Source organism: Coregonus clupeaformis, chromosome 13 (assembly GCF_020615455.1).
Source record: "Coregonus clupeaformis isolate EN_2021a chromosome 13, ASM2061545v1, whole genome shotgun sequence".
In the NCBI taxonomy this organism is placed as follows: domain Eukaryota; kingdom Metazoa; phylum Chordata; class Actinopteri; order Salmoniformes; family Salmonidae; genus Coregonus; species Coregonus clupeaformis.
This window is the reverse complement of record NC_059204.1, coordinates 31590019-31602088: the sequence shown is the minus strand read 5'-3', so window position 1 is coordinate 31602088 and position 12070 is coordinate 31590019. Positions and strand designations below refer to the sequence as shown.

General features: G+C 41.4%; 1 protein-coding gene across 7 annotated transcripts in view; it reads right to left on the bottom strand.

The window, feature by feature from the left end:
* LOC121579243 (phosphatidylinositol-binding clathrin assembly protein) overlaps positions 1–12070 on the bottom strand; it is a 70808-nt gene that overhangs the window by 36514 nt on the left and 22224 nt on the right. For all 7 annotated transcript variants that reach the window (XM_041893655.2, XM_041893661.2, XM_041893656.2 and 4 more), the window contains exon 2: positions 10600–10742. In XM_041893655.2, the coding sequence (XP_041749589.1) occupies positions 10600–10742 (143 nt within the window). The remainder of the gene's footprint in view (positions 1–10599; positions 10743–12070) is intronic.

The window sequence follows — 12070 nt, the reverse complement described above, 5'->3', positions numbered from 1 at the left end:
TGTTCACCCATGACTGCATGGCCAGGCACGACTCCAACACCATCATTAAGTTTGCCGACGACACAACAGTGGTAGGCCTGATCACCGACAACGATGAGACAGCCTAAGGGAGGAGGTCAGAGACCTGGCCGTGTGGTGCCAGGACAACAACCTCTCCCTCAACGTGACCAAGACAAAGGAGATGATTGTGGACTACAGGGGAAAAAAAAGAGGACTGAGCACGCCCCCATTCTCATCGACGGGGCTGTAGTGGAACAGGTTGAGAGCTTCAAGTTCCTTGGTGTCCACATCACCAACAAACTATCATGGTCCAAACACACCAAGACAGTTGTGAAGAGGGCACGACAAAGCCTATTCCCCTCAGGAGACTGAAAAGATTTGGCATGGGTCCTCAGATCCTCAAAAAATTCTACAGCTGCACCATCGAGAGCATCCTGACTGGTTGCATCACCGCCTGGTATGGCAACTGCTTGGCCTCCGACCGCAAGGCACTACAGAGGGTAGTGCGTACGGCCCAGTACATCACTGGGGCCAAGCTTCCTGCCATCCAGGTCCTCTATACCAGGCGGTGTTAGAGGAAGGCCCTCAAAATTGTCAAAGACTCCAGCCACCCTAGTCATAGACTGTTCTCCCTGCTACCGCACGGCAAGCGGTACCGGAGTGCCAAGTCTAGGTCCAAAAGACTTCTCAACAGCTTCTACCCCCAAGCCATAAGACTCCTGAACAGCTAATCATGGCTACACCGACTATTTGCACTGCCCCCCCACCCCATCCTTTTTACGCTGCTGCTACTCTGTTAATTATTTATGCATAGTCACTTTAACTCTACCCACATGTACATAGTACCTCAACTAGCCGGTGCCCCCGCACATTGACTCTGCAACGGTACCCCCCTGTATATATAGCCTCCCTACTGTTACTTTATTTTACTTCTGCTCTTTTTTTTCTCAACACTTTTTTTGTTAAAAATAAATGCACTGTTGGTTAAGGGCTGTAAGTAAGCATTTCACTGTAATGTCTGCACCTGTTGTATTCGGCGCATGTGACCAATAAAATTTGATTTGACATTGAACTAGACCTTATAATCTGTCTGCAGCTGGCATGTATAGTCGTTTAGAGAACTTTCACTAAAGACACGAGTTGGGAAGGACAATCCCTCTCCGACAACCGCTGGTACATCTGAAAGTATCCATTCTAACCACCACTACGACCAGAAACGCTACTAAGGACACTGGGATCTCTGGTGGACAAACCAGAGTCCTACATCATCAACTCAACTATCGAGGACAGCTACACGTAAATACAGGTTGCATTTCTAATCCAAATGAGCGTTTAGTGGAGTTTTAAGCATTTATATTTACGTGAGCGTAGTTTCCAAAGTAACCACGATAGTTTGAATCTCTGTCTCTCCCTTCCACTCTGACCCTCCTTCTACCCAAGCATTCATGCGATTGTTAGTCCAGTCCACTAGGGACCTGTCTTCATTGTATTATGTTAGTCATCAATAACCTGTGTATGTGTGTGTGTGTATGTATGTATGTATGTGTGTGTGTGTGTGTGTGTGTGTGTGTGTGTGTGTGTGTGTGTTTGTGTGTGTGTGTATATTGTGTTATTATTTAGTTTTTTTGTTGTTGTTTTTTTAGGGGGTAGATCAGATTGTAACTTCCATCAATGGAATTGTCTGCATCACTTCCAATCCTACGTTTTTTTCCCCCCTTGCACGCACACATAAATATACACACGTATCCTTAAAATAAATAAATAAATAAATAAATATATTTTTTATTTATTTTTTATTACCCTTTATTACTTTCTAACCCCCACCACCCCCTTCCCTAATTGGAGTAAACAACAATGGTTAGGCCTCTACTTCCAGCTTATACATACTATATACACATTTTATGGACACAGTCAATTTTACAATCATTCTATTATTTGTTTTTACTCCTGAACTTTCTCTACTCTCAACCCCTCCGATCATTTTCATGATGTCCATCCGGTTTGCTTCTATATGCCATATCTTTCTAACTGTGTTCTTTCACAAAAGCTCTCAACGTATAACCTATATACTTATTATGGACACAGCATGCTTTACATTAGTGATCTTGTTGTTATTAGCTGTTGATAGTTATTAGTCCCATCCTTCAACTCCATTTAACACCACCCATCTATCGCTTAACACCATCCATATTGGATTTCTATTTGCCATATATTTTTCAACTGTACTGTGATGTTTAAAAAAAGTTCTGAACCCTTCTATTATCATTGTTTCTACAGATTGTAAATTGAAAATAAACATTTTTGCTAAAAACATTATTATATTATTGATCGATTGACTATGACTTTTCAGATCACCCAGTAGTGCTATCTGCAGGGTTAGCTCCAGGTAAATATTTCAATCCTTTAGCCATTCCTGGACATTTTACATTTTAGTCATTTTAGCAGACGCTCTTATCCAGAGCGACTTACAGTTAGTGAATGCATACATTATTTATTTTTTCCAACCCCCTGTGGGAATCGAACCCACAACCCTGTCGTTGCAAACGCCATGCTCTACCAACTGAGCTACATCCCTGCCGACCATTCCCTCCCATACCCTGGACGACGCTGGGCCAATTGTGCGCCGCCCCATGGGTCTCCCGGTCGCGGCCAGCTACGACAGAGCCTGGATTCGAACCAGGATCTCTAGTGGCACAGCTAGCACTGCGATGCAGTGCCTTAGACCACTGCGCCACTCGGGAGACAAAGACCTGTGTCCAAAAACAAGCTACAAATGGACAGTACCAAAACAAAATGATCTAATGATTGTATTTTTGCAGCAAAATCTGCAGAGCTGGGAAGATTGTATCCCCCATATAAATAACATTCTATTGGTAGCAAGAATTTTGTATAATAAGTTTTTAATCCGGCGTCGTTTTGCGTAAATTCATCAACACTATGCCATGGAATCGGTACATCAAAAATCTCTTCCCATCTATTTTGCAATCTACAGTGAAGTCAGAAGTTTATATTATATACACCTTAGGAATTGTGAAAAACTGAGTTTTTAAAATGTATTTGGCTAACATTTAATCCTAGTAAAAATCCCCTGTCTTAGGTCTGTTAGGATCACCACTTTATTTTAAGAATGTGAAATGTCAGAATAATAGTAGAGAGAATTTTTTATTTCAGCTTTTATTTCTTTCATCACATTCACAGTGGGTCAGAAGTTTACATACACTCAATTAGTATTTGGTAGCATTGCCTTTAAATTGTTTAACTTGGGTCAAACGTTTCGGGTAGCCTTCCACAAGCTTCCCACAATAAGTTGGGTGAATTTTGGCCCATTCCTCCTGACAGAGCTGGTGTAACTGAGTCAGGTTTTTAGACCTCCTTGCTCGCACATGCATTTTCAGTTCTGCCCACACATTTTCTATAGGAATGAGGTCAGGACTTTGTGATGGCCACTCCAATACCTTGACTTTGTTGTCCTTAAGCCATTTTGCCACAACTTTGGAAGTATGCTTGGGGTCATTGTCCATTTGGAAGACCCATTTGCGACCAAGCTTTAACTTCCTGACTGATGTCTTGAGATGTTGCTTCAATATATCCACATAATTTTCCTTCCTCATGATGCCACCTATTTTGTGAAGTGCACCAATCCCTCCAGCAGCAAAGCACCCCCACAGCATCACAGTTGGGATGGTGTTCTTTGGCTTGCAACCCACCCCCCTTTTCCTCCAAACATAACGATGGCCATTATGGCCAAACAGTTCTATTTTTGTTTCATCAGACCAGAGGACATTTATCAAAAAAGTTGGATCTTTGTCCCCATGTGCAGTGGCAAACCATAGTCTGGCTTTTTTATGGCGGTTTTGCAGCAGTGGCTTCTTCCTTGCTGAGCGGCCTTTCGGGTTATGTCGACATAGGACAGGATCTGTTTGTACAGATGAACCTGGTACCTTCAGGCATTTGGAAATTGCTCCAAATGATGAACCAGACTTGTGGAGGTCTACAATTCTTTTTCTGAGGTCTTGGCTGATTTATTTTGATTTTCCCATGATGTCAAGCAAAGAGGCACTGAGTTTGAAGGTAGGCCTTGAAATACATCCACAGGTATACCTCCAATTGACCCAAATTATGTCAATTAGCCTATCAGAAGCTTCTAAAGCCATGACATAATTTTCTGGAATTTTCCAAGCTGTTTAAATGCACAGTCAACTTCTGACCCACTGATATTGTGATACAGTGAATGATAAGTGAAATAATCTGTCTGTTAACAATTGTTGGAAAAATTACTTGTGTCACGCACAAAGTAGATGTCCTAACCGACTTGCCAAAACTATAGTTTTGTGGTTGAAAAACGAGTTTTAAATGACTCCAACCTAAGTATGTAAACTTCCGACATCAACTGTATATGGGACGGCTGTCAATCCTTTGGTCCTGAAATGAAACTGGTATACTTTCTTATTCATCACAATTTTCTTTAATGCAGACAAGTTCCTTACTTTTTCCCCCTTCCACTTTCCTCTTCCATTTTTGCGATAATGCTGAAATTATTTGTTTGTAATTTTGGGTAGAGCAGACATTTCCATAAGTTTTTGTTAGCTGCATGTGCGACATAACTCCACCAGTCCTACCTATGATATAATTTACGAAGATCATACATTTTTTGAAATTGTTTTTAAAAAATAATGGTATTTTTATCAATTAGTATATTTGAGTTTTACCACAATATTTGTTGCATTATTTGTTCTGTCATTTCTGGAGTATTACATTGAAATTGCAACCAACTTTCTATGGCTTGTTTTAGAAATAGTGATATTTGGGAGATTACTTTTCAAATAACTGAAAGTGAGAGGTTGTAATCTGAATAAAGGGAAAAAGGCCATTCTTGAACATTGGGTGAGAATCTTACTAATTTGCTAGAGAACCAGTTCGGATTTAAGTATAACTTTTGTATGACTGAAGCTTTTAGTGATAGGTCTAATGCTTTAATATTTAATCATTTCTGTCCTCCATATTCATTAAATAAATAGCCCCATTTAATTTTGTCTGGCTTGCCGTTCCAAATAAAATTGAATATTTTTTTCTCATAGAATTTACAAAACTGTTCGCTAGGCATGGCAAGACCATAAGCAAATAGGTAAACTGGGATAATACTAAAGAGTTAATCAGGGTGATTTTTCCACAAATTGACAGGTATTTACCTTTCCATGGTAGCAAGATCTTTGCTAACGTTCTATTAAAATTTATTGGAGTGAGATTATTTATTTCATTTGGGATATGTATTCCGAGTATATCCACATCACCATCAGACCATTTAATTGGTAAACTACATGGTACTGTACATTTTTTATTTTATAGTGATCCATTACGTAATATAGTACATTTAATCATAATTTGGTTGTAATCCAGAGGGGTTAGAAAATGTATCTAGATCCTCTATGAGGCTGTGGAGGGATTCAAGTTGTGGATTTAAACACATTAATCATCAGCGTACAATGACACCTTTGTTTTTAAGCCCTGGATTTCTAATCCCTTGATATTATTGTTGGATCTGATTTTAATAGCTAACATCTCGATGGCCATAATACATAGATATGCTGATAGTGGACAACCTTGTTTCACTCCTCTTGACAGTTGAAAACATTTGGAGAAAGTGCCATTATTTACTATTTTACACCTAGGCTTACTATAAATGATTTTTCCCCATTTTATAAAGAGATTCTCCAAAATTGAAATGCTCCAGGCATTTATATATAAACCACAGTCGTACTTTATCAAATGCCTTTTCAAAGTCTGCTATGAATAGCAGGCCTGGTTTCCCATATTTTTCATAGTGTTCTATTGTTTCCAGTACTTGCCTTATATTATCTCCAATGTATCGTCCATGTAAAAAACCTGTCTGATTAGAATGAATAATGTCAGACAATACCTTTTTTAATTCTATGCGCTATACATTTTGCTAGAATTTTTGCATCACAACACTGAAGTGTAAGGGGCCTCCAATTATATTATCCACTTGTATCTTGTTTCAGTAATAATGAAATCAGACCTTCTTGAGTGTCTGATAATCTACCATTTACATAGGAGTGGTTAAAACATGCTAATAACGGTCCTGAGTGTATCAAAAAAGGTTTGGTATACCTCGACTGGTATGCCATCCAACCCTGGAGTTTTCCAGGACAAAGTCTTAATTGCATCCAGAAGTTCCTCCTCTGTAATTTCACCTTCACATGAGTGTCTTTCTGTATGGCTGTTAATTTTACATTATCAATAGAAAAGCTTCAGTTAGAGGAGATGGAGGCGACTGAAATGAAAACATATGCTTAAAGTACTTTGCTTCCTCCTTCAAAATATAATTTGGTGAATCATGGGTGACTGTCATTTGTAAATTATTTTGATAGCATTTCTATGTTGAAGATTAAAAAAGAATTTGGTGCATTTTTCCCCATATTCCATCCAGTTTGCGTTATTTTTATAATATATTACACTTGATCTTTCTTGAATAAGTTTCTCCATTTCTTTTTGTTTTTCCTCTAATTTATTCTGAGCCTCTGTTAGCAATAAAAAAAACTATTTTGTTAGACCTTCTATTTCCTTTGTTAGTGTGGACTCTTGACCTAAATTGCTTTTGTTTTCGAGATGAGTACTGAATTGCATGGCCTCTAAAGGCACATTTAAAGGTGTCCCATACAATAAGGGGATTTGCTGTACCTATGTTTTGTCTGAAAAAATCAGTTATAAATTCCTCTGTCCTAGTTAAAAACAAGTTATTATCCAATAGGCTTTGATTACATTTCCAATATCCTCGCCCACGTGGAAATTCAGTAAGAGTAATGTATATGCCAATTATGATGGTCCGACCACATTTTGTCCCCTATCAACACTAACTTTTGGTGCCAACGAGAATGACATAAGAAAGAAGTCAAGACGACTAGCTTGATTGAGTCTCCGCCATGTAGATATCTCACTAGATCAGGATATTTAAGCCTCCATACATCTATAGTTCTAATGTATCCATGACATTCACGATTTCCTTAAGAGCATGAGGGTGATAGTTTGTAGTGTGATTTCCTTTACGGTCCATTGAGCTATTTAAAACAGTATTAGAATCTCCCACCATAATAATAATAGAGTCTTGTATTGCTTGCAGGGTTGATAATTTATTATATACATTGTCAAAAAAGTGTGGATCATCATTATTTGGTCCGTAAAGGTTAATGAGCCATATCTGTTTATGGTCCAATAACATATTTAAAAATAATCCACCTACCTTGCGGATCTGTTTGGACAATTTGCAGATTCGGATCGAAATTACTGTTAATATCATCACCCCTTTTGAGTTTCTTTGCCCATGGGAGAAGTATATTTCGCCCCCCCATTCCTTTTTCCACACAACTTCATCTAGAATTGTTGAATGAGTTTCCTGTAAACAATATATATTATATTCCTTCTTTGAGCCATGTAAATATTGTTGTTCTTTTGTTATTATCTGCTAAGCCATTACAATTATAACTGGCTATACTTATTTCACCACATACCATAATGAGATAGTTATTAAATAAATAATTAAGCCAATTTGTGTATTGCTGATTCATCAATAAGGTTAGGGTTCTTGCAGGTTCAAGGATTATGCGACGTTCAGAATGAGACTGATAAGAGGTAATTATTTAATAAGTGACTTATCGATATATAACATATCTTCTAGAGTTTAATTCTGGAGATGGTAACTCGTTAAACAACTTCTTCCGTGGTGCCCCAAATTCCTAAAGAGTTAATTGTTACATGATTCATTTAGTCAAGTAACAATTAAACATAGTTAGGTGATTCGATAAATAACAGTCATATATTAAAGTAAGTCACGTCACGACACCGTGTTTACACACAGGCTGCCCAATTCAGATTTTTTGCCCAATTAATGGCAAAATATCTGATTCAATTGGTGAAAAGACCAATAACACGAGTCGATATTCACATAATAATAATAAAGGAATTCCCATCGACCACGCCCACAAATTGGTGAAAACAAATTTATATCCTATTGACCCCCACTATAAAAGAGCCAACTTCGTCAATTTTTTGTTATACAGAAATAACAAAACATGCTGATAAGCTACTGTGTTCAATGTACAGTGAGGGGAAAAAAGTATTTGATCCCCTGCTGATTTTGTACGTTTGCCCACTGACAAAGAAATGATCAGTCTATAATTTTTATGGTAGGTTTATTTGAACAGTGAGAGACAGAATAACAACAAAAAAATCCAGAAAAACGCATGTCAAAAATGTTATAAATTGATTTGCATTTTAATAAGGGAAATAAGTATTTGACCCCCTCTCAATCAGAAAGATTTCTGGCTCCCAGTTGTCTTTTATACAGGTAACAAGCTGAGATTAGGAGCACTCCCTTTAAGAGTGTGCTCCTAATCTCTGCTTGTTACCTGTATAAAAGACACCTGTCCACAGAAGCAAATCAATCAGATTCCAAACTCTCCACCATGGCCAAGACCAAAGAGCTCTCCAAGGATGTCAGGGACAAGATTGTAGACCTACACAAGGCTGGAATGGGCTGCAAGACCGTCGCCAAGCAGTTTGGTGAGAAGGTGACAACAGTTGGTGCGATTATTAGCAAATGGAAGAAACACAAAAGAACTGTCAATCTCCCTCGGCCTGGCTCCATGCAAGATCTCACCTCGTGGAGTTGCAATGATCATGAGAACGGTGAGGAATCAGCCCAGAACTACACAGGAGGATCTTGTCAACGATCTCAAGGCAGCTGGGACCATAGTCACCAAGAAAACAATTGGTAACACACTACGCCGTGAAGGACTGAAATCCTGCAGCGCCGCAAGGTCCCCCTGCTCAAGAAAGCACATATGCAGGCCCGTTTGAAGTTTGCAAATGAACATCTGAATGATTCAGAGGAGAACTGGGTGAAAGTGTTGTGGTCAGATGAGACCAAAATCGAGCTCTTTGGCATCAACTCAACTCGCCGTGTTGGGAGGAGGAGGAATGCTGCCTATGACCCCAAGAACACCATCCCCACCGTCAAACATGGGAGGTGGAAACATTATGCTTTGGGGGTGTTTTTCTGCTAAGGGGAGAGGACAACTTCACCGCATCAAATGGACGATGGACGGGGCCATGTACCGTCAAATCTTGGGTGAGAAACTACTTCCCTCAGCCAGGGCATTGAAAATGGGTCGTGGATGGGTATTCCAGCATGACAATGACCCAAAACACACGGCCAAGGCAACAAAGGAGTGGCTCAAGAAGAAGCACATTAAGGTCCTGGAGTGGCCTAGCCAGTCTCCAGACCTTAATCCCATAGAAAATCTGTGGAGGGAGCTGAAGGTTCGAGTTGCCAAACGCCAGCCTCGAAACCTTAATGACTTGGAGAAGATCTGCAAAGAGGAGTGGAACAAAATCCCTCCTGAGATGTTTGTAAACCTGGTGGCCAACTACAAGAAACATCTGACCTCTGTGATTGCCAACAAGGGTTTTGCCACCAAGTACTAAGTCATGTTTTGCAGAGGGGTCAAATACTTATTTCCCACATTAAAATGCAAATCAATTTATAACATTTTTGACATACGTTTTTCTGGATTTTTTTGTTGTTATTCTGTCTCTCACTGTTCAAATAAACCTACCATTAAAATTATAGACTGAACATGTCTTTGTTAGTGGGCAAACATACAAAATCAGCAGGGGATCAAATACTTTTTTCCCCTCACTGTACATGTAACCAGGTCAAATATCCCAACCTACAGTTCGCAATGCTCCCGTGTAGGGAAATAGTGCCTGCGAGAAGCGACCTGTGACTCCAGGCTATTCGGCATGGGAGAGTGGGAAATGTGGGTACCCGGTGTCCATGTAGGCTCCACGTAGCTATGTGTGTGGAAAACATTTAATCACAGGTAAGACATTTAACTTGATTAGTACAGTCCGTTTGTAACTGCACTCACTAAATTGTAGCTATATAGTCAGTTTGTTTATGTTGTTGGTCTTGGCTAGCTAGCACACACGTGGCTGAAAAGGGGCATGAGGGAAGCCCTACAATTTTATGGTTTACTAAGTAGTGAGAATGTTCGGGAGCAGAAAATGTTGAAAAGTAATTTTTAGACATGTACTTTTCTTATTTCGTAATTGACTAAAACAAGCACACAACAAGAAAATTGAATTTGAAAAAGGTGACGTTTTTGCTGTGAGCCAATGGGAAAACCTAGGTAACCACAGGTTGTTTCACCACAGGAGGGCAGGGCCACTACGTTCTATCTATCTAATACCGACTGGGACTATATGTGGCAACAGATCAGAATTGGGCTGCCATTGGTACCATTATGATGGGAGGGCTAGGGGTTGATTTGGAATTTTGCATGATATGCCTCTCTGATCACCTGGGAGTCAGATCTATTATACTGTACAGTATATGGCTCTGCTGGGAGTGTGGAGTTGCAGAGCTCCGGGGTGAAGTTTCCCCAGGTACAGATCTAGGATCAGCTCTCTCCCCCAATCCTAACCGTCACCATGAGTGGGGAAAATGCACAACTGACCCAAGGTCAGCATCTAGGGGCAGCTTCACCCTACTCCATGGAGTTTCAGACAGGTTTTGCTCACCTCGTTGCCGTAGACCATGAGGTGGTGTGTGGCGGTGAGAGACTTGAAGACTACCACCCAGCTGGTGTTGGCAGTCCTTTCAAACAATGTGTCTGCCAGCTGGGGGATGTTCACGTTCATCTCATTGGTGCAGTGGATCAAGTCTGGGGGAGAGAGTGGGAGAAATGGTGGTTAATGTAGGGTCCTATAGGCATATTATTGCGAGTGATTTAATGTGTGAGTGAGACAGAGACAGCCTATCGAGAGCGTAGGCAAATGCTGTTTTGAACAACCAGTTCCACAAAATCAAGCTGTTGTGAGCTAATGACAAAACTTCCTGGTACAGGCTTTCGTCACTTTGACCGACCATGTTTGACTGAGAGCACAAAGTCCTTGTGGTGCTGCTTGGCACAGCCCAGGATAGGTTGCACCCAGTGTTATATATATATATATATATATATATATATATTCAGGCAGTGGTCACAAACGTCTGTCTGAGGATAGCACATGCATCCTGGGCATTATTTTGCCTTTGGCAGGGCTCCCATGCCATCTGGCCTGTAGTGAAAGCCGATGCCTTCTGGCACCTTTCCATCAGTGCCATGAGAATGTGCTCTCGTGCCAGATCTCACAAGGCCATCCATACACCCTCAAATACAGGCCTTACACACACAGATCTCTCTCTCTCTCCCTTGCTCACACAGATCTCTCTCTCTCCCTTGCTCACACAGATCTCTCCCTCTCCCTCGCTCACACAGATCTCTCCCTCTCCCTCGCTCACACAGATCTCTCCCTCTCCCTCGCTCACACAGATCTCTCCCTCTCCCTCGCTCACACAGATCTCTCCCTCTCCCTCACAGATCTCTCTCTCTCTCTCTCCCCCTCGCTCACACAGACTCTCTCTCTCTCCCCCTCGCTCACACAGATCTCTCTCTCCCCCTCGCTCACACAGATCTCTCTCTCTCCCCCTCGCTCACACAGATCTCTCTCTCTCTCCCCCTCGCTCACACAGATCTCTCTCTCTCTCCCCCTCGCTCACACAGATCTCTCTCTCTCCCTCGCTCACACAGATCTCTCTCTCTCTCCCCTCGCTCACACAGATCTCTCTCTCTCCCCCTCGCTCACACAGATCTCTCTCTCTCTCCCCCTCGCTCACACAGATCTCTCTCTCTCTCCCCCTCGCTCACACAGATCTCTCTCTCTCCCCCTCGCTCCACAGATCTCTCTCTCTCCCCCTCGCTCACACAGATCTCTCTCTCTCTCCCCCCTCGCTCACACAGATCTCTCTCTCTCCCCCTCGCTCACACAGATCTCTCTCTCCCCCTCGCTCACACAGATCTCTCCCCCCTCGCTCACACAGATCTCTCTCCCCCTCGCTCACACAGATCTCTCTCCCCCCTCGCTCACACAGATCTCTCTCCCCCCTCGCTCACACAGATCTCTCTCCCCCTCGCTCACACAGATATCTCTCCCCCCCTCGCTCACACTGATC